Raw genomic sequence first — 23,882 nt, 5'->3', positions numbered from 1 at the left:
GCAAAGCTTTGAAAACAATTTATGGTAATTGGGCTGAATCATACAATTTATTGCCATAATTTTTAAATGCAATAAAAAAGTCGAATCCAAGTAATGAACATATGTTGTGTTGTCATGAATTTGGCCATGAAATAATGTTTAAATATGTATCTTGGACATTTGGGTAATCCATTGAAGGGTTCCAATACCGTAGACCCCTTATTAGTGTTGATAGAACACATTTATATGGGAATGATCATGCATGTCTGTTGATTACTACTACTCTTGATGGGGACAACAGACTTTTCCCTCTAGCTTTTGCTATTGTTGAATCAGAAAATCAAAATAGATGGGAATAATTTTTAACATGTCTAGATCTTTTTTTAAAATATTTTTACGTGTTAAAAATATATTAAATCGATAATGAAAGGTATTAAATTGATTAGAATATAATTTTTTAATATATATATTATAAATTATTAAAATAAATAGAAGGTAATAAAACACGTACAAAAAATAATATTTTCAAAAACATAAATAATTTTTTATTAGTTAATATGTGTGTGTGTATATATATATATATATATATATATATATATATATATATATTATTAAAATAAATAGAAGGTAATAAAATATGTACTGACAAATAAGATTTTTAAAAACAGAAAAAAAAATTTTAAAATATTTTTAAAATTTTAAAATATCTTAAATCGATAATAAAATGTGTTAAACATATTAGAAGTAGATTTTTTGATGAATTAATATATTTATTTTATATTTTATTATTGTAAATATAAGGTAATGAAATGTGTTCCAACAAAAAAGATTTTTGAAAAGTTTAAAAATTTTACTAATTATTTTTTAAATTATAAAATTTCTTAAATCGATAATAAAATGTGTTAAACATATTAGAAGTAGATTTTTTGATGAATTAATATACTTATTTTATATTTTATTATTTTAAATATAAGGTAATAAAATGTATAACGATAAATTAGATTTTTAAACTCTAAAATAAAATTTTAAATATATTTCAATTAGTAAATATTTAAATATATAATAAAAGGTGTTAAATAGGTAAAGATAAGATTTTTTAATTAATTAGTAGAAGAATTTTATATTTTTTACTATACAAAAGTAGGTAAAAAATTTGTAGCAACAAATAAGAATTTTAAAAACTAAATTATTTTTAAAAAAATATTAAATTAAATTAAATAATATCTTAATGTAATATAATTACGTTAAGGTATTAAGTAATTAATAATTTATTAAGTAAATAAGGTATTAAATATTTTAAAAAATATTTTTTAATAATTAATAATCAATTCTTTATTATTATATTAAATTGAAGGTATTGAAATGAAATGTGTAAGAATTTTTAAAACCAGAAATGAAAATTTTAAAATATTTTTTAATTATAAAATAACCTAAATCAAGCATGAAAAGAAAATGGAAGAAAAAATAGCTTACGTGGCATTCGATGACATGGCAGATGACGTGTCGTGCTACATGGAGGATGACATAGTTTATTGATGATATAGTATAAGACACTTTTAAGTATGTGACATGATGTTGTGGCACTAAATAAGCGATTAAAGCTTATGTTTCACCTTGACTATACATATGTGCAATTGATCGGTCAAAAGTTGGTTATTTATGTTATTATTTAAAAAAATTCGGTAGTATACTAAAACTCCCATAATTATATTGTTTTTATGCTAATATGATGTTAAATAAAGGATTTAAGTTGATAAAGACTTTTTTCTTTTTTTAGTATGCACACTTATAAAACCCAACCTTGCAAGGTGAACTTTTGATGGTGCAAAAAGTTCTCCCCTAATTAATTGAATTTTTTGCCTTTTTTTTAAATGATGGTTTTGATGGGAGGGTGAGGGCTAGGGGTTCCCCCTTGGTGGGAGAGACCAAGGGGGGGTGTGTGTTGCCCCTTGCCTTAATTAAAAAATTAAAAAATTAAGGCATTAAGAAATAGCGAACTAAAATAAACTTAATCAGAAAAATTAATGATTATGGACATGCATTATATAAATAAGGAATTAAAATAAAAATTAATCAGAAACTTTAATAATTAATAAAAGTGAAAAATAAAATATTTTTATGAAATAATCAATAAAAATTAAATTAGCAATAATAAATAAACTAAATAAACTTCAAAGGATATTTATGAAATAAACATTAATAGCCAAACGAAACATAAACATTAATAGACATAAACGAATGGAATAAATAAATAAACATTAATAAAACAAGAATTTAGAATTAAATTAAATAAACATTGATTTAATACACTAATATGAAATTAAATGAAATAACTCAGTGTGCCTCGCGTTTGAGGCACACTGGGTCGTCTTCCCGAAGACGTCGAGCTCTCCGGGCGGAAACAAAAATACGCACTAGAGAGTGAATAGAGGATACCAGACGCCAACATAAAAAACAAATGCAGAGAAGTCAGAAGGAAGAAATGTCAGAGAGTGAAGAGAGGATACGAATGCCGGTAGTTTAGAAGGCCTTCCACTTCCCGAAACGGTTCGATTTTTATCATTATCGTATTCTTCCGAAATTAACTGACTGTTATCTCTGTTTTTTATTGTTACCGTTTTCTTCATGCATTATCTTCCTGTTCTTTTTTTTCTGTCTTCCTATATCAACATCTGTTTTCGATTTCAATTCTATCATTATCGTTTTTCTGTTTTCTGTTTTCTGTTTTCTGTTTCTTTCTTCCCGAAATTCACTCACTTTGGTTAAGAGAACCCTTATCTCTGTCTTTTTTATATCTTTCTTCTCGAATAATTTTTTATATCTTTCTTCTCGAATTTAACTCAATCATTCTTCCCGAATTCCTTCCCAAATTTCACTCTATTCTCTGTTTGCTTAAGGGTATGAGCTGGCTAGGCTAAAAGCTGCCATCTCAGCCACTTCATCAATGGCGGCTGCATTTCATTAGTAACTAGCCACAATACTTTAACTGGATCCTCAGAGATTACATCTGGACCCAATTGCAAAGGGGAGCCACCGAGTGGAATAAGCCAAACATTTGACCATAGTACCCATTATAGCTGGTGTAATATATTACATGTTGAACGTAAGGGAGACGGGTAGTCTGTCGCTAACCAGTTAGGTACGCTTCCGCTTACTTAGTGGAGACTTATTTACGTAATCTGTAATTCACTACTTCTGTATTTGACATTGTTGAGAGGTTCATCACAGCTGTAGGGAAAGAGCAGGAGAGAAGAAGACAGAGAGAGGAATAATGGGGTCTCACATGGAAATGAAAGACGAAAATGATCAGTCATCATTTCTGCAGCCCACAACCGAAGCGCGTGAGGACCACTGAAAATGTTCGGGACCTTCAGGTTCGAGAAGGATACGGGTTTTGGCTTTTGTTGGGTTTTATTTTCTTCCTCCGCATCTCGCGAGGCAGCCGGCGGGGGTGGGGGACCCGAGAGAATCTAGCAACGCTTCGCTGCTTGGATTTGCCTTTGGCGGGTAACGCCACATATCCTTCCCCAATTCGGTTGTCGGCAAAAGCCAGCCTTCTCCACCTCCCTGATGTGTCTTTCTCACCTCTCAACCCTCTTCTCCCACTTTGACAAAAGAAAATTTGAAAAATATTTCTAAATACGCAATACTGTCACTGTAATTATAACTCATATGAACTGGTCCTAGCACCGGGTCAGGTCTCACGGAGAATACTAGACTTCACCTCGAATTCGAGTTTCAAGTTGCAAGTTTCACCCCAAGATTGGGAGATGGGGCGGAGAAAAAAAATCCAACTGATTTTGGTTGAGAACGACTTACGGGACCAGATAGAACGACTGATTTTGGGGCGAAGATGGGTCAAGTTTAGAGAGGGGATAGCTCTGATAGGTCAGGTTTAAGTCGGGTTTCGTAGGAGATAAGGCAGGGTCAGGGTTGGGTTTGAACTGTGAAGTATCTGACTTTTTTTGGGTTTTTTTTTTTTTTTTCAGATTCGAGTTTCAGAGTCAAGGTTTGGGTCGTCTTCAAGTTTCGGAAATCCGATCCCAATCCGACCCATGCCCACCCCCTTTCTGATGGGAAAATTACTCAAGTGAATGGTGAGAAACAATGATAAAGCTCTAGTGTAAAAGGGAGCTGGCTCTTTTCTGAACAATGAAAAAGGGTTTCTACTAAGCTTCAGTCTTTCACAATCTCTGGAATCAGATACTCGATTGGAAGATCTCAATTGTTCAGACTATTGTACCAACCGCTAACAACCAAAGTGAAAAACCAGCAAACTGAATGTCAACGGATTTGCATCATTGCTGCTCATATTAGGATTCTCATTCAAGGTCAGTTAATTTATACGAATCCCAAAGGATACTTAATACCCCATTAATTTGTTCAGCTTTTCGTGTTTAATACTCGTCTGAAATGACGAAAACAAACAAGAAAGAGGAGACTGGTATGCTATGGGACGTATCTATTGTGTTATTATTCTAAAGAATTTTGACTTGGAAGGAGAAGCGTAGGAGGGAACGGATTTTTCTATTTGTGGACCAGCTCTGGTTGTTCCCCGAGTCATTGCCGCGCACCTGCACAAAAGTCAGGTCCATTGGCCAACAGGAAAAGCTCAAGAGTCCTAGCTCTCCCACAGACTTCTCAGTTGTGACAGCACCCGTCTAACGTCACTTGATCTCGATTGCTCCTAGGATGAAGGTCTTCGGTTTGCAAACATGTTGTCCCCCCAAACCCTAATTGCCGGACGGCAATGCTCATGACGACGTTCAAACCACCCTCTTTTGTTTCTTATCAGACATCAGACCTCTTAGATTCGTGAAACTGTGATAGAGGAGTTCGATAGAGTATTTTCTGTCTTCTAGATCTGCTCATGGTATATGCATTAGCTTCTTGAGAAAATGAGAAGACTGCTCTGTTTGTTATTTTCTTTCATTTTCCTTTTACATATTTGTCGTTTTTGTTGGGTAAGAGATGGCAGGAAGATCCATCGCCTCCCTCTTTAACCTTATCCGACTGCTAAAAATAGCCGCTAAACTGACCGGAGTCCCAAGATGATAAATAAGCAAGTGGGTCTTGTCGTGCAATTAGAAAATTCACCAAGGGCGTTACAGGGACAGTGAAGAATGCTGGGAAGTAGGCTTTCATATAAGGAGTTCGGTAATGGATCCTTAACCACCAAACCGAGCTGGTTGAGGAACACCTCACTTGGATTAAGATTGATTCTAACATTTGCTTTTACGCTGCTTGTCAACTGAAGCTTTTCCTTTTCAAGACTTTTTCTTGAAACCAATGATCTCCACTTTCACCTGTAGAGCGGGGACGAGCCTAACTGGCTATACCCACCCAGAAGAATAATATTCATATTTCTCATGGAAGGGTCTTCTCTTTTTCTCTAATGGGGACGGATGGTGATATATGTGAGAAATGAGGAAGGGAGAGGAGAAGGAAGTGGGTCCCGGATGCCGTCCCGTCTTCGCGTTGTCCCGCTCCTCACTGTTCCCCACCGGCGAACTAGAGTTTTTGGCATTTGGCTTTTGGTCCAACCCAGAAAAGGTGTCAAAGAGAAAAAGAGAAAGCCGAGAAAGAAAAAGAGACCTGCTCCCACTAATAACTTATAAGATGCTCCCAAACTAGAACTAACCCCTCTCCTCTCTCTCTCTCTCTTTCTCACAGAGTTGGCATTGGCAGAGAGGGTGGGAAGTCGCATGAATTCAGCCATACCCACAGTCATATGGAACACCTCCGGTTTCCTCAATTCAGCTGGTCTTGCTTCCACCAAGGAAAGGTATTAATTGCTGCTGCTTCTCTCCTGTCTCATTCCCTTTTCTTCATGAATTTCAAATTTCATGTTTTTTCTTTCTTTAATTCCAACCCCTAAAATGAATCGAAATACATTTCTCTTATTTCAGAGCTTGGAAGAGGTTAGGCACTCCCTCTTATGTACCTCGCTTGAACTGGAAACAACTCGCCTAACAGCTCAAGAGGAGTTGGATAGAAAGGAGAACGAGATTAAACAGCTTAAAGATCTCTTAAACAGAGCAATTACGGAAAGAGACGAGATCAACGACAAATACCAGGGGCTCCTTTTACAACAACAGCAACAAGTACAACAGCAGCAGCAGCAGCAACAGCAGCAAGGGCTAGCTACCGAAGATGATGGACACAGTGAGGAGAGCATAGTGTGCGGATCCCCCGTGCAGTCTATCGAGACAACGGGACCGTTGCCGGTGAAAGGGAAGCTACTGCAGGCCGTCATGAAGGCAGGCCCCCTTCTCCAGACCTTGCTTCTAGCGGGGCCATTACCGCAGTGGCGCCACCCTCCCCCACCTCTCGACACCATAGAAATCCCTCCCGTTGTCATTTCCATTGAAAGCAATCTCGACCGTTCCATCAACACCGACACCCGAAAAAGGAGTCGAAAGGTGGCTCACAGCACGGACGAGGAGTACTACTCTCCATTGACACCTCTGTCGGTGCGTCGCTAATCGGAGGGCGTCTTCAAGGCGTCCCCTCCAACCCCGTTAATCAATTAATTTTAGCAGAGGTTAGAGACAGAAGTTCTGCAGACGGCAAGAGTAACCGAGTTGCTTTAATTTTCTGAAGTTTGCCACCATTTCGTTTCTACTTTGGGGTGCGTATGTAAAGGGTTGGGATTGTAACTCCTGATGTCTGATCTATCTCGACTCCGGAGGAGGGAGAGATGAGAGTTGAGAGTGAATATAGGAGCCATCAAAAGGGTTCTAGATAATGGGATTTTTAAAAGTTAGTTGACTGAGGGTTGTTGGGTGGCCAACAACTTAAGACCTTGTCGGAGGCAAATGGATCCCGCAATATTGGGATACCTGCTATTGATCTTATATAATTGCTACTTACTCTCATTCTCACTAGTGTCCCCTGAATCTCCTTGCTCCTTTTGTTAAATTTCACTGCTCTTTCCATTGATCGATCTCCATGTAAAGTAGACAACAATTATTTGATCAAATCGTGGCTGAAGATAATTCCCAGCAAGCCATCCAAGTCTACCAATCAAGATAACTTATAAGATTATCAGGCATCCAGTCGTCGATTCCTTCTTCCTGCACGATCCTACGCCAAAAGGTTTCCAGATTTCAAATTCAAGAAGAACACTCGCCACAGACAACGGATTTGGTTTCCGGACGCTGGAGCAATTGGTGTTTCATGAAAGTAGAAGAACTTGATCTACTTAAGGAGGCCATTTCGGTCGATTAGTATATTTCGCCAACAGAATTGTCTGCATGGGACTGGGAGGGAAAGAGAGGACTCTGTTACACATTTTCCCCAACTACTCCGTCGACGAATTTGTAAAAGTAAACCTTCCTCAAACAGAATTGTCTGCATGGGACTGGGAAGCAAAGAGAGGACTCTGTTACACATTTTCCCCAACTACTCCGTTGACTTGTCGACGAATTTGTAAAAGTAAACCTTCCTCAATTTTAAATAAGCTTAGTGCAGATTAGTTCTGATAAACCTTTCAAAACTAGAAGTTGGAAATGTCCGGCCTTCACAGTGATCTACCACATGCTATTGCTTGGAAACAACTGGTTTGGCCATAAATTCGTTTTTTAATAATTACCTAAATAATTTCTCAACTAGGAAATATTTTTCCCTGTGAACTTTTCGTTGTAATTGCAGTTTCAAATAAATTAAATTTCAGTTTATGATATTTTAATTAGCAAAATTTAACTCGTATTCTAAATAAATAAGTTTAACTTATTATATTACTTGTTCTATCAAATTTAAAACAGTCATGACATGAATTCTATTAGTTTATGTTTGTCACAAAAACTTCAAATTGTACTAAATGGATGTGAAAAATACATTTTTGAATGGGTACATACAAGAGTAAGTAGTTTATGTAGAACAAACCAAAGGATTTGAGGATATTAGTGAACCAAACTATGTATACAAATTGTAAAGGCAGAGGAAGAGGAGGTGGTGAATCCAACTCTAATTCTTCCAACAAAGCCAACAATGGAAGTGTACATCTTGTGGTTTGGACAAGGATCTATTTAAAAGTGTTGGAATTTGCATGGCTAACAAGATTATTTTAAGGCTAATCAAGCATCAACTTCGGCGAATGAAATCACCCCAAAGCTTTCTAAAGGCAAGATGACACTTTCAAATGAAGATTATGAATTGCTTCGGATATTTAAAAACCCAGTGGCTACCCCCACAAAGTGCATCCTCATCTAAAGTTGCTATGACTGGTATGTACTCTCTCCTCTCATATTTAATTCATCACCTTAGATCATCGACTTAGGAGCCTCTAAAAATCTTACGGGTAATAATAAAATTTTTTTCCTCTATGTCTCCAGGTTCCATGGACGGATTTGTATCCATTATAGATGGGTCTCAAACATAAGTTTCAGGCTCTAGTACATCGACCTTATCACCTTCTTTTTCATTTTCTAATGTCTTGTTTATTCCTCAATTTCCTTTAAGTCTTTTGTTAGTTAGTCAATTGACAAAGAAACTAAATTTCTTTATAATATTTTTCCTTTTATATTGTATTTTTTAGGACATCGAAACGAAACAGGTGATTGGTAGCGGCCATGAGAGAGGGCTTTACTTTATGGACCCAAGTACATTGGTGGTTGTAGGAACGACCAACTAAGATGCGCAACAATGACACGATCGACTTGGTCTCCCTTTCTACCTAAGTTGAAATTTTTAGTTCCATCACTTAGTTCAGTTTCTCAATTGCCGTGTGAAATTTTTCAGCTTGGAAACATCATAGGTCCACTTTTTAGCCCACGCAAACAATATCTCCTCCAATCCTTTTGCTTTAGTTTATTCGGATGTTTGGGGGCCTGTTAATGTCCCAAATAATTTTCAATCAAGACTTACCAGTTATATTTGGTGAAAGATAAAATCAAATATTTTTGCTTCATTTTGTGCCTTGGTAGAAACTTAGTTCAACAAAAGGGTCTAGATATTTTGGACCGATAATGCCAAGCAGTATTTTTCTCCCCAATTCAAATTCTATTTCAATAGAAGGGCATTATTCATCAATTTTCTTGTGTCTACGCACCTCAACAAAATGGTGTGTCCCAAAGAAAAAATAGGCATATTGTTTTAGAACATTTATGCTTTATATGAACTTCCCTCAATTTTATTGGTCATATACGGTTCTCGCTACTTTTTTTTAATTAACTACATGCCTTCGAGTGTTCTACAAGGTCAAACTCCTTTTTCCAAGTTTTTCAATGACTCATCTTTGTTTCCGTTGCCACTGTGAGTATTTGGTTGCATCGCCTTTGTTCATAATTTAGATGCCTATTGAAATAAGTTTACTCTCATGGTAGTTAAATGTATTTTTTTTGGAGTATTCCAAGAATAAAAAAAGGATAGTGTGTTACTCACCAGTTGTGAGGCATACCTTTGTTTCAACAAATGTCGTATTCTTTGAAGATGTACCATATTTTACAACTAGCTCTCCTCCTGGTTTAACACCTTTTATAGGAATGCCTATGCCTAATGTGTCACTGGATACCTAGCTTCCGCTTGATGAGATCCTCTCTCTCAGATTTTTGCCCAACCATCTGTGGACCCCTTTGTGCCCCCGAGATATTTTCTCCTCCCTCTTCACTAGTATAGTTTGGACCACCGTGTGATACTCGACCCATTGCTCTTTGTAAAGAACCCCGTTCCACTACTATTTGGCCTCCATCTACCTCTCATTCCATCTCTAACGATGTTTCCACTCACCGTTTGTCTCCTAGTTGTGTTTACTTCTTATTTGTAGTGTCATCCACTCATATCCCTATAAGTTATTCAGTGGCTTTAGTAGATCGATGGAAAATTGTCATGGATGAAGAGATCCAAGCCATGTACAAGAACTCTACTTGGAGGTTAACATCTCTTCGATCATCTAATAAGGCAATTGGTTGCAAGTGGGTATGTATGATCAACTATAATTCTGATGACTTAGTTGCCAAATATAAAGCATGGTTAGTTTCAAAAGGATATACTCAATCTTATGGCATTGACTATGATAAGACATGCTCACTAGTGGCAAAGATGAATTCCTTTTGTGTCCTTATTTCTCTTGTTACAAACTTTAAATGGGTTATACATCAGTTGGATATTAGGAATGCCTTTTTAAATGAGGATCTATTGCAAGAGATCCATATGAGTCAGCCACCTGGTTATGTGGCTGAGGAGGAGTAGGTATATTGATTAAAAATGGTTGTTTACGTGCCGAAACAGTCCCCCCGTGCCTGGTTTGATAAGTTAACCACTGTAGTGTCTCGATTTGGGTTCAATTGATGTGAAAGTGATCACTCCCGGCAAGCAGAAACAAAAATATAGATGAGTCGTCTTCCTTTGAAGTTGGTGATGAACTCAGTATGGAAAGGCCAGTGAATAACTTCCATAAATCAGTAGTTAAATAGCAATGCAATCAACAACAATAATGGTGGATAATTTTTTTTAAATTAGAAACAGCAAAGAGACGACCTGGTGAAGGAGGAATTTTCAGATTATTTGGCGTAATATTTCTGAAAATTTTAGAAGAAACCTAGAAGGAAGCAATAGTAGTGACATGGATTTGCAGAGAATTCCTCTGTTAAACGAGTGAAACTTTCGTAAAATTGTGAACCTTTCAAAGATAGCATAAAATCTCTCAGAAGCAGAAAATCTTGCGGATTTGCAAAGACTTTTGCATCCGATGGTTGTTCATCTTTTAACTTAGTTCACATAAGTGGTTTGCAAACAATCAACCCCACTAGATTCACCAACATCAGTACATCTTATTTAACTATTCTTATTTTTCTCCAGAGTATTGTAGTTAAGGAGTTCCTCGATGAGATCAACATGGGTAATAAGCATACGCCTGCAACAGTATCTCACCAACCCTAGAGCATTTGGAGCATCTCCTTTAGTGTAATCGGTCTGGAGAAGATCCAAATATGTATCCCATTTGTTACCAATGACCGCTCTTTGTCTGGTCCAAGTTTCAACCAGCAATGCTATGACAATTACGAAAAATAGCTAATTTTATGGTCTAAAGATGAATTAAGAAGAGGTCGTCTTTGCTAGAATATGACAACATAGTAATGGAAGGTGGAAGTTGGTAAAGTAAAAGGAGTTGGGCTTGGTAGATGGGTAGACAGATGGGCTATTTCGGAACAGTATGAGTTCTTCCTTAGACCACCCAGCCTAGCTATAGGGGAATGACACTTGCCAGATGGCACTAAGCAATCTGTCGGAGCAAGTGTATGAGCAGAAGAGAGAGAAAATAACAATGAAAAAAACTAAGCAATAATATGAGAAAAGAAAAAAATTGATGGGTTTTTTGAATCCTAAAAAATCATAGATGTGAGTCCTGAAAATCAATGCTATGATACCATGTTGATTTTTAGGACTCCATGGATTTAGCTCATGGAGAAAAAGAGAGAAAGACCCATTATAAGAAAACAAGAGGACAAAGAGGTTATGGACTTATGTCCTAACCCTCCCCCTGAAGCTTAATTTATAGATTGATAAAACTATAATATCATAATAATACCCTTGGAACTTAACTTATTACATGAGTGTCATCTCTATGAGATAACTCTTTATTTACCATCCTGCCATCACTGTGTGGGCCTATGGGCCCTCTCCTTCATCTATGGGCTTTGAGCCCTTCTTTTAACACACTTGGACGTGTAGGTCTTCCTTGGTCGTGTGGGCTTGGGCCCATCTTCCAACACATTTTTCAGAAGAGAAATCAAAGATTTTGAACGGCTATTTAGGTGGGCCTCTTGGCAAGTGAGGAAGGCATTTAGCCACTTTTGGTAAAGATCTTCCACTCAAACCTTGAGGTAGTGGAAGTTACCCGATGCAATTTGAGGCTCACGAGCTACCTGAAGAAGACCACTATTTTTCTTGAGACTAGTGAGCTTAATGCAATACTAGGAACAACGTCTTTGGGATTCGCCAAATTTGTTAAGAAGAACTAGCCTATGGACCTCCATAGTGATTGCCCTCAAAATATCCAAGATGCCATCCAACTCATTTTTTGTTAGACCGTCAGAAATTCCTATGAAGTAAATATTAAAGATCTCAGTATGGAGCATCGAGTCTTCATGGAGATTGTTACTCACACCTCAATCTGAAGAAAGGTACATTCTCTCGTCTGACCACTACAGGTATCTTTTGGATGTGGACAATCATCGAGAAGTTGGACCTGGATTACGGATATTTTATGGCAAATAGGATGATAGATATAGCTACTAGCTCCCAAGTAGATGACCCCCCAGTTGCTCAAGAGATCACTTATATCTTACACCACTATGGTGTTGACTTATCTGATGCGGAATTTTTTGATATTATGAAAAAAAAATCCATTGGCGAAACAGAAGTTGGAAAATTTGGCTTCGCCAAATGTTGAGGTCAATGAGTACAAAAGGACAACATTCAGAGAGAGGCACCTCAAAATCTCAACTCCGGGGACGAAATGAGTCTAGAACCTCAGGCTGAATAGTACGAGTTCACGAAGAGGAGGAGAACAAGTGAAGAAGCCACTTCTTCCTCCATCGACTGATTCTCAACACTTGAGCATGCAGTGGATGATGTTCAGGTCATTCAAATAGCAATTCTTGTTATACAAGAATAGTTGAAGGTTGGACAGATAGAGCTTCAAGTGAGTCAGTGTGCCAATCAAAGCTCATTCACCTGTCAATGGAAGGTTTGATGGGGTGGGTATTTATTAGTTCCCCAAACCAAAGTAGTCATTTTTTACCCGTTTTCAAAAAAGTGGAGTTCACACTAATTGATCGGTGTAAAGTGGTTGATTAATCAATCGTGTGTAACAACTATTTTTCTATCAGAATGTGACTTATTGAGTGATCGTATGAACGATAAATATCTTCATGTTGGGTCTGACATTTTAATTTGATCGATCAATGTACATGGTATGATCAATCAATCAGAATTCCTACTAGCAATGCCTAACAAGTATGATCGATCAATGACTTTGTTATGATCAATCATGTTTTATGTCTTCTTTTATTCGCAAAGTTCTATATGATTGATAAGTCATTGAGGTTGATCGATCAATTAGCATGAATTTACTTTGCGTGGACAGTATTTATTGATCAGTCCAAATGGGTTGATCGATCATGCTTTATAGCACACTTTGGTAATTTTTTGGATGATCGATCAGTCAACCTTGGTTGATCGATCATGGTTTATATTTTTGGTTTGTTCACTTCTGGTTGATCAATCATTGGCAACCGTCGAATGATCATTCCAATGCTAGTTCACTATACAGATTTTTAAAGCATGGGAATTTGTGATCCTATGTGATTCTAATATGCATGAAATGTGCGTATGCATTTGTAAAAAAACATGCATGAATTCAAAATATGTCCTAAAGCTCCAAAAATTACATTGTATCTCAAGTTTAGGAAGAATTATGCTGATCTCTTATATCGACTGAGTTTTTGACTTTTCGAGTTTTTGACTTTTCTCAATAATTCCTAAACTCTTGTCTTCAATTTTTCTACTCCTTCTCTAGAGGGTACTTCTTCAACAGTGCTTTGACATTCCATGGAGTTTGAGGTCTTTGAGAAGTTTTTGTTGATTTAATACTTAGATCTTTGAATTTAATGTCCCTTGAAGATAATGTATTTAAAATGTTAGATTTACAATTGTTAGCTCAATTAAGGTTTGTTATCATCAAAATCAATAAGAGAGTCAACGCTCAGTCAACACTCTCTTACATAGGTATTTTTGCCATAGACCTCATAATATATGTATTAAAAAACATCTACCTAAAATACACTAATACCACTATTAGAAAAGCTACCCATTTTATAGATCAAAATGATTTTACCATTGGTCTGAAGAAGAAGAAAAGAAGAAAAGAAAAGAAAAAGAGAGAAAGATGGGGAGAAGAAGAAAGGAGAAAGGGGGAAGGAGAAAAGAAGAAAAGCAAGAAGCATAAATAGGAGAAAGAAAACTAAGAGAAAAGAAAGAAGGAAGAGAAGTAGAACCTGTGGCTGGGCATCGACTTCTCTTATGGGGGGTTAGTCCCCCAAATGGATACATGAAGATCAAGTTCATGTCCAACATGAAGATCATGTCAGTCATGTACATGAAGATCATCTTCGCACTTTGGTGTTGGTGTTGACGACTTCATGTGCACTGAAAAATAGTTTCCAGTGTTAGTGCCCCAACATAAGAAAAACATAAAAAACAAGAGAATCTCTAAACCTTTACAGTACACTTAATTACAACATAATCCTTAAACCCCAAATTAGATAAAAAACCATTATTACTACACGAATAAGTTATTTAATGTATAATTAAATATATTAATATATTTATTAATTAAATTAGATATTTTATTATGCATTAATATGGTAATTACGTGAGCCAATGAAATACGCACATGATTAATTACAAATAATAAATAAATAACAAAAACGAAAGTAATACGTTGAGTTATTAATTTATTAATAACATATGATATACTTTAACCTAAAAATGAATGATTTAAGAGAAAAAATTGATCTAATCATAACTTTAACACACTATATATTTGTACATAATGTATTTTATGTATTATTAATTAATAATATATTGTCACAAAATTTAAAACCTTTGGTATAATTAATTATAACAATCGGATAATTAAACCAAAATAATTTATCAAATATTTATTTTAACAATATTTTAATTATGACTATTAAATCATTATTTTAATATAATAATTATAAAATAAATATATTAAATAAATAAAATAATTATTTTATAAATAAATTTTATAAATTAATGATTTTGATGACGATAGTTTAATTTTTTCTAATTTACGAAAAATTAAACCATCGTCGTCTTCCTACCTCAGTGGCATGCCAGCGGGCAACGGCGGCGACGGGCCAATGGGTAACAACGACGGCGGCGGGCAACGCTGATAGTGGCGGCACTCCGACGGTACGCAGAGAGGGAGAAGAGAGGGCCGAGAAGCTATGCAACAAATGCTCGACCTCCCATGCTCTGCACGACGGAGGTCGAGAGGGAGAGGAGAGGGAGTATGGCTGTTAAACCGAAGTCGATGGCTGAAATCAAAGCTGAATGGGGAAATAGATGTAGAATCGAAGTGAAAATTAAGAAATCAAAGCCCAAATGTCAAAATCGAAGAAAATTGAAACTGAAACAGGGGAAATGGCAAGAAATTGGAAGGTCTTTTGGGGGAAAAGATAATAGCGTAAAGGAGAAGGGAGTGCGATGCTGAAAGGGAGAAAAGAGGGAGAAGAGACAGAGAGATAAGAGAGAGGGAGAAGCGAGCGGGAGGCTCAGAGGGAGAGCGAGCCCGAGAAGGAGAGAAGGACGCTGTAGAGAGGGAGACTGGAGAGGGACAGTGGAGACAAGAGAGGGAGCAGAGAACGAGAGAGGGTTGCAGAACGAAAGAGAGCTGCGGGAACCAGAGAGTGAAAATGAGCGAAAATGAGAGCGACGGTGTGCGAGAGACAAAGTCTTGAGAGAGCGTCCCGCGAGTGTCATGTACATGATTCTCAAAATCGGGCAGAAATCGCTTTCCACCGTTTACTCTTGGGACATGAACTCCTGAGTCATTGGATAATCATGTACATGACATGATCTTTGGCGCTCCCTAACGACATCAGGATGTGACTTGAGTAATGCGCTTGATCTTCATGTTTTGAGTCATGTTGACTAACCCCCCCTTAGTAGCAACGTCAATGGCACCGACTACTAGAATAGGAATCAAACCCCAAGGGTCTTATCCGAGATGGAATTTTCATTTGAAAGGAATTCTATCCAATTCGATTGAAGTCAAGTTGGTTATCAACTCAAATTGAATTTGAAATTGGCTCATCCTTTAAACGAGATTTGATTCCATCATGCAGGCTCGTTCAATTTTTATACAGATAACGGATCAAAAGCTTGTAAAACAACAAGTTGAATGCAAGTCAGGCCCAAATGTACAAGTTGAATGATAGGCTAAGTTCGGCCCAGGACAATAAAAAAAGATGGAAGACGAAAGCCCGAGTTGAAAAATAGGTCAAATTGGGAAAGGCAAAGGCCAAGTTGAATGACAGGTCAAGTCATGTCTGCCACAAAAAAACGAAGGTCTTCAATGATACACTTGGATGGTTATCAGAAAAGTCGTGCCCACACAAAAAAAAGAGAGAAAAAAAAAAAAGAATGGGTACTTCGAGAATTGCCCATGTACTTGAAGAACAAAGTCTTGATCTCTAAAGTTTTTAACCTTAATTGACGATCAAAATTAATCATCAATCTTGATTACCGAATTAAATTGAAGGAACTTGGTCACCAATTGATCGATGGTCAGCAATGAAACGCTTAATAGTCAAAAGTGTGGAGGGCTATCAAGTGGTCTGTGAATCATCAAAATCAGAATTTTGGTCAAAATTCTGAGCAATTATTGAGATCAAAGCATTAAGATTAATCCAATCATTTTGGGTAACCACCATAATCAAAGTATAGGAAAATGCCACTTGGATGTCTCTTAGGCACTACACAAGAGGATGAGTTGACAAATGAGGCACCAACAAGGACTTTACAAAGCATAAAATGATCTACATCATCCACCATACATCTATCATGGAATGAGGACTTGATCTTGCCATGTCTTGAGATCTCATGGGATGAGGACTTGATCTTGCCATGTCTTGAGATCTCATGGGATGAGGACTTGATCCTGCAGTAGAGGACTTGGCAAATTTTCATTGGTTGAGGACTTGGTAAAGAGAAAACAAGGGAGAAAAGGGGGTAGTTAAACTACCCTACCAATCCCTCTGCCAGTTGGAGAGAGCTAGAGAAAAATGAATAGACAGAGCTAAAGAAAGTTTGACCACTAAAACTCCAACTACAATCTTGCTTCAAATTTGTAACAAGCAAATTGTCCACACATTAGTTTGTAGCAACTCAAATCCGCCATAAGAGTAAGCTAAAATTTTTTCATCCAAACTTCAAGGGAGATTACTTAAGGGGGGGTTAGTCCACAATAAACTTGAAATGAAGTAAAGAATTCAATTCATCTTAAATAAATTGATTCAACTTCAACTCATCCTCAGGTGTTAGTATAGATGAGTTCAAGTGCACTGGAAAACAAATTTCAGAGTTAGTGCCCCCAAATGAAAAGTATGATATAAATAAGAGAATGAATAATCTTTTATAATATACTTAAATAGAACATATATCTAAACAAATAATTAACCAAAATAAACATGGTTACTACACTTATAAGTGATTTAACGTGTAGTAGTAGAATATATTAATATCCTAATTAATGAAAAACTATATTATATTACTTAATGATTATAATTTATTATAAATTAATACAATAATTACGTGTGACTAGAATAAATTATTAAAAATAAATAATAATATAAGTGAATATAATAAATAAATAAATTAACATAAGATATGTTTTAACATTAAAAACCACTAATTTAATACAATAATAAAAAATATAAAATAGTAAATAAATATATATTTTTATGTATTATTAATTAATAATATATTATGACAAAATTTAAAATCATTGGTTTAACTAATTATAGCAATGGGATAATTAAACCAAAATAATTTATCAAATATTTATTTTAATAATATTTTAATTAAGACTGTTAAATCACTAATTTAATATAATAATTATAAAATAAATATAACATCTAGTCTGTCTTTATTACCAAAGTGACTTTGTAATCTTCCTTTTGTCTCCTTCTCTGAATCACATTCTTTCATTCAATTGTGTCCAATCAAGTATCCTGAGACTAATTTTAGGTCCCATAAAGAAGGATAAAACAAATTCATCAACTTTTCATGCAATTATCATTGACCATTTCCAATTTAGAGGAGTTAACGACGCAAATAACCTGAAACCATATCGAACAATGTTCTTCAAATATGGAAGAGAGTTGGGAAACGTAAACCTGTGTTAGAGGTGGTCCACATTGTAAACAAATCCATGAAGATGTAAACAAATCGGACGTGATGCTACTTACAGACGATTTTAACGATTTTATATTCATATAAAACTGAGAAGAATTGAACAAATTCTGTAGTTCAGAACCTTTTCTTGCTGTAGTTGGGTTTCTCTCCCTCTCTCCCTCGCTAGTCGCTTCTCCTCATCTGCCGGTAGTCGGCAATATAGAATAGGTTTTTTTAAAGCTTTTCCGTCCAAATCCGAGCTCTCTGTCTTACTCCCTAAAACAAAGCGCTTCTTCAAGTAAACGTATCTTATATTAAATAAAATGGTTACAGACTTCGAGAGGATGCCAATTGGTGGGAGACCAGAAGAGGGGACGGATTTTCTTTTCTGTACATGATGGGGACAGATCACAGAAAATGGAACCAGAATGGACGGTGATCTTCATCAATGGACGGCCCAAGAAATATGCGGCGAAGGTTATAATAACTGTATCATGAAGCTTCAGGGTTTGACGAATTTAATGGGTATTGTTCCTTGAACGCAAAGGAAGATTCATTGGAAAAAGGTCTACATAATTTTGCTCCCTTCTCCGCATCAATGGCACCAAAACGCTCCGAAGCCTATTAAATTAGCCTCAAAACTAAGTCGTAGTGTCCTACACAAGCATACACAACCCTATTTCAGGGTTTTTTTCAACCTTCTGCCGGCATTTCTTATATCCTTCCCCTGTTGAATTCAACCTGTCACAAAAGTCTAAATCCCGGATATCTATCAAAACCTCGATTCTCTTCATGCTTCCTCTTCACATTCTGCTCCTCCTTCCTCCCCATGGCTTCTGCTGCAACTATCAAGACATCACACGTTGTTAGAATTCTCGTCTGGTTGTCCCTCCTGCTCTTCGTTCATGGTTGGAGTAGTTTTAGGTCGTCCACGACGTCTTCTTCCTCCAGTCACCCTGCTTTGATCGGCAACCGGAAGAGTTTAAGGCGAACCGCCCAAGTCGACTTGGCTTCCTTCCAAATTCCACACAGACACAAGCAACACGGACACCATCATCATCATCATCACCAACAATACTCGTCTTCTTCAGTCGTCGTCGTTGCCGAGCCGGACTCTCACGAGATCGACCCACGATACGGCGTCGAGAAGAGATTAGTTCCCACAGGCCCAAATCCACTGCACCATTGAGATTGTTTGGTCAGTGATGATATTATTCTTTTTTTTTTCTTTACTTTCCCAGTTTCTTTCTCAAGTGAAACGAAAAACAATAGTTCAATTTGTCACCAATAACCTGTTGAGAAAACTTGAGCTGTATGCTTTGAGCGAGTACAAATCTGTATTTAATATTCAAATAGTTTTTTGAAATTTTAATTCAGTATAAAAGAAGCTTATCTATCTCTCTCCATTTCTTAACTTCGTCCTCCGTCTCTTAAACTTCTTTTCTTTCTCAAGCGAATCGCTCGGCAATAAGCGAAAAAAGTGATCCAGACCAAAACTTCAGATGTTCCTCAACAAAAACCCATTAATTTTAATCTCAGTGTTTTTCCATATATTACTTTATCGAATCCATTAATGAGTAGCTGGGACGGCACGGCACGGCACGGCACATCACGGGAAGTGAAATTTTGCCGACTGGAAACGATTTATTAATGCGGGTAGAGTCTCAGAGATCGGCCATGATGGAGAAAACATGAGCGTTTACGGAAAAAAGATCAGTTTGTCTCCTTTTGAAACTCGAAACTTTTCTCAGAAAAGGTCGTCTACACGCAGAGATGGAGTGTGAGACATGTGAGCTTACTACCTTTCCCGTGCCACTGCCCCGCCTCCCAGGCATCGACCGATTCAATGTCCACCTCTAATATTGCTTATACAGTAGGTACGACGTTTGGTTAGTGGCGACCAACCTCTGGTAGGGTTAGTATCTCCACTGTTCCTGATAAAGAAACTGTAGAGAACGCTGACTTCATAGCCTCTAAACCATTCTTTTTCTTCAGCCGAACCTCGTCAGACGACACAGAAAAAAAAAAAAAAAAAAAAAAAAAGTCTAGGATTGGACCCACTGCAGAATTATGCTTTCTTATACATGATGAGGGTGCTTGATGCAGATCTTGATGGATTCCTCTTTAAAGAAGGGAGGACGATAGTGGGTTTGTTGAGGGTGCTCTTTGCTCATCTGCCACTCAAAGCTTTTTACACTAGAGCTCCTCAAGTTTCATACTTACAACATCAAAAACTAAGCACGAACACGGCTCACTTTTATTTGTGGTTGTTGTAACGAAGAAAGGAGAAAGAATATAAAAAAAAAAATGTAATAAAACGACGGTGAAGAAATGAAAGAGTCGATAGAAAGTCAACCATTGCGAGCTTAGATTTGCTAAAGTCAATGCACAATGCCGGTGGCAATACAAGGATCCTTTAGAAACTAAAACGCTAACAAAGTCAACTCCCTTCTCTTTGAATTAGTAGAGTCAAAACTCAGCACTCAGTGGGAATGCTCCGAAACCGTCCATTACAGAGATAATAATAAACTGGAACGTTGAATTCTTGCAGCCCATAACTACCCCAAAGACTGGAATCAGGGCCAATTAGTGTAGGATTCATGTGAATAGATGTCTGTGGTGGGAGGAAAGCTAGGTACCTTCACTCATAAATTGAATAAAAAATTGAACTAGGATGAGGGGGGGATCTAGGGGACCTCTGGCCTACTCTGGGTTCTTCCTTATTGTCAATAACTAGTAAGGAATGCCCCCCCTCTTCCACGACCTGTGTTTTTAACAAAGAGATTTCAGGCAAAGTAGTGTGAAAAGTCATTTAAGTCAAGAATCATACTCTAAATAAACTCCGTGTTTTACTGTTTGAGAGATTGATTGAAACATGTACATTGTATAAAGCTTGCGTCAATGATCAAAAGAATGTACAATGAAGTTATCTAAATTATCTCGATAAAGTCTAGGTTGTCTTTCCTCTTGAGATTAGATAACTTCGGAAAGATTTTAAATTTTGAATTATCCTTCGCCCTGGTTTATAGGACCTTGAATATTACATGATTTTGAGTGAGATTTTTAGGAAAGTCTCTTGAATTCATTCTTCTTGATATGAGGGATGTGCATGAGAGGATCTATGAGTAACGATGTGTTGGAAAATATTCTACATGGGTCTTTTGAGTGAGATCTTCTAGGTGGCATATCTTGTAATTTTAGTTGCATGGGAGAAAGTGAATGTCGGTCTTTATCTTACATCTATTAGGAGGTCCTTCTTTGCATAAGAAAGAATGATTGATTAACGTAAGTATATGTCTTCAATCTCTTCTCAAGTTGCATTGAGAGGTTGACCGAACATTCAACATGTTTCTTAAGAGTCGAAGCTGGGTGTGAAGAACAGGCTTGGTAAATATAGTTGAAAGGGGGTCTCTAGTAGAGATATGCCATACTTGAAGATTCTTGATTGTTTCTTTCTCACGGAAAAAATGATAAGTTGTTAGATTTTAGGTTCCATTACTAGAAAGTCTACGTTTTAGGAGAAGAAGAGAAGAAGGACAAGGGAGAAAAGAAAGCAAAGAAGAGAGAAAAGAGAAGGGACGACTTAGGCTAGAATTAGGGTTTCTTTAGGGGAGAAAAAAGAGCATGTCCTTTGCTCTCCTCCCCCTTACTTATTTATATATAGATTAGTGGGTTGATGTTTTAATAACTTTAACATAATTACACCTTATGTTACTCCTTCACTTAATTACATAAATATCACTAATACCCTTTTAACACCCCCTAAAGTCAGTGCAAAAAAATTAAATATTCCCATCTTGGAATACATATCAAAGAAAGACTTTGCAACAATAGCCTTTATGACATCTACTAGTTTATTCTTGGAGGTGTCTATTGCATTGAAATAACACCAGTTTGTAAATTTTCTTGAACTAAGTGACAATTTTTCTCGATGTGTTTAGTTCTTTTATGAAACAATAGGTTGGTCACAATATGCATGACTATCTAATTATCTCAATGAAATTGCATAGATTTAGTTGTCTAGAACCCGAGCTCAATCATGAAGGACTTGAGCCATAATAGCTCACTTACTCCATGTGCCATGGCTTTGTATTCGGCCTCATTACTTGACCTTGCCACTATGTTATGTTTTTTACTTCTCCATGTAACTAAATTACCTTCTACAATCGTACAATACCTAGAGGTGGATTTTCTATCATGTGGAGAACCCACCCAATCTGTATCTGCAAAACCCTCAATAACAATATATCCATGGGATTTAAAAAATAATCCTTGTCCAGAATTTTTCTTCAAATATCAGTGAACTCTCTCCAAGGCCATCTAGTGAGACTGACTGTTGAGATTGGTTCATAATTGATACTACTAACTGAATATGATATATTATGTCACATAAATATGAGATGAATCAGCTTCCCAACGAACTATTGAGACCGGCCAATAACAACATCATTGCTAGTTTCATCACATAATCAAATATTTGGTTCTATAGGTATATCAGTTGGTCTACAAGCAAGCATTCTAACTTTAAGAGGCCAAGTACATATTTCCTCTATGAAAAAACAATGTCGTAGCTAGATTTAAGGACCACTATACCCTGAAACTCTTTGTTCAAGTCCTTCTTAACTTGTTGGATCCCATTAAGGTCACTGCAAGTAATAACAATATCATCAACATATACAAGCATGAGAAATTTTCCATGTATGGTGTTCTTTGTAAACATGGAGTGAGCACTTTCACATTAGTTGAACCCAAGCCGAGACACTACACTGGTGAAATTGTCACACCACGCACTTGGGGACAATTTCAACCCATAAATAGTTTCTTTTAATTGACATACCAACTCCCCATCAACCACATAACTAGGTGGTTGACTCATATAGACCTCTTCCGAATGATCCCTATTTAAAAATATGTTCTAAACATCCAACTGATGTATAGCCCATTTAAAGTCTGAAGCAACAAAAATAAGAACATGAATGGAATTCATTTTTGCCACTAGTAGTAATGTCTCATCAAAATCAATACCATATGATTGACTATATCCTTTTGCAACTAACCTTGCTTTATATCTGCACACTAATCCATCAAGATTATACTTGATCGTACATACCTACTTGCAATCAATTGCCTTCTTGGATGATGGAAGAGATGTTAACTTCCAAGTAAAGTTATTGTACATGGCTTGGATCTCTTCATCAATGACAACTTTCCATCTCAGATCAATTGAAGCCTCTGAATAACTTGTAGGGATATGAGGGGATAACAGTGCAGACAAGAAGGAAACACAATTAGGAGACAAATAGTGAGAGAAAACATAGTTAGAGATGGGGTGAGAGGTAGATGGAGCTCAAATAGTAGTGGAACAAGGTTCTTTACAAAGAGCAATAGATCAAGTATCATATAGCTCCCACGTTGTTGGCTGATTGCTCTATGGACATTTATTTTTGGCTCACATGGTAACTTATTCCTAAGTTGTCGAGGCTCAAACTAGCGAACCAACATGTTGATTCAGGCTAGTAGCTCAAACCAATATGCAATTTTACTATTTTGCTTGAGTTAACTCGAGTAAACTCATACCGAGTCAACTCAGACTCACGAGTTAGCCTAACTCATCCATCTTGACTCGGGCCATCCCGATCTCTTAACTCAACAATATTGGTTTATTAACTCGGTATCACTCATAATCTTGCATTGGTACCTGACTAGTCTTGGCTCGGTTGCTTGATGCAGCCTAACTCGTTACCTTGGCTTGTTGGACTTAGTATTGACACGCCCATTGTGTCTCATTACCCTCACTTGTTGGGTTATTACCTTGGATTATTACCGGTGTCTTTGCTGAAGAATTTGTACTATTTTAGAATGTAAAGCGTCTAATAGCTTATACAAATAGTCAAACCACCTCCAACAAGATTTCTCATATTGCTGCTACTCCTATAATAGGTATGGTCTCAACTACTTCTCCATCATGGATCATTGAC

General features: G+C 36.7%; 1 protein-coding gene across 1 annotated transcript; it reads left to right on the top strand.

The window, feature by feature from the left end:
* Positions 1–5,682: 5,682 nt before the first annotated feature.
* LOC137935858 (uncharacterized) lies at positions 5,683–6,788 on the top strand. Its single transcript, XM_068780243.1, has 2 exons — positions 5,683–5,764; positions 5,889–6,788. The coding sequence occupies exons 1-2, from the start codon at positions 5,711–5,713 to the stop codon at positions 6,462–6,464; spliced, it is 630 nt and encodes a 209-aa protein (XP_068636344.1). The 5' UTR covers positions 5,683–5,710; the 3' UTR covers positions 6,465–6,788.
* The last annotated feature ends 17,094 nt before the right edge of the window (positions 6,789–23,882 follow it).

Source organism: Aristolochia californica, unplaced genomic scaffold, assembly GCF_029961685.1.
Source record: "Aristolochia californica isolate CCGP_79_NKW_82.1479 unplaced genomic scaffold, dmAriCali1.0.hap1 SCAF_7, whole genome shotgun sequence".
NCBI lineage: Eukaryota > Viridiplantae > Streptophyta > Magnoliopsida > Piperales > Aristolochiaceae > Aristolochia > Aristolochia californica.
Note: the sequence above shows the minus strand (reverse complement) of the source record. Positions and strands in the feature narration are given on the sequence as shown.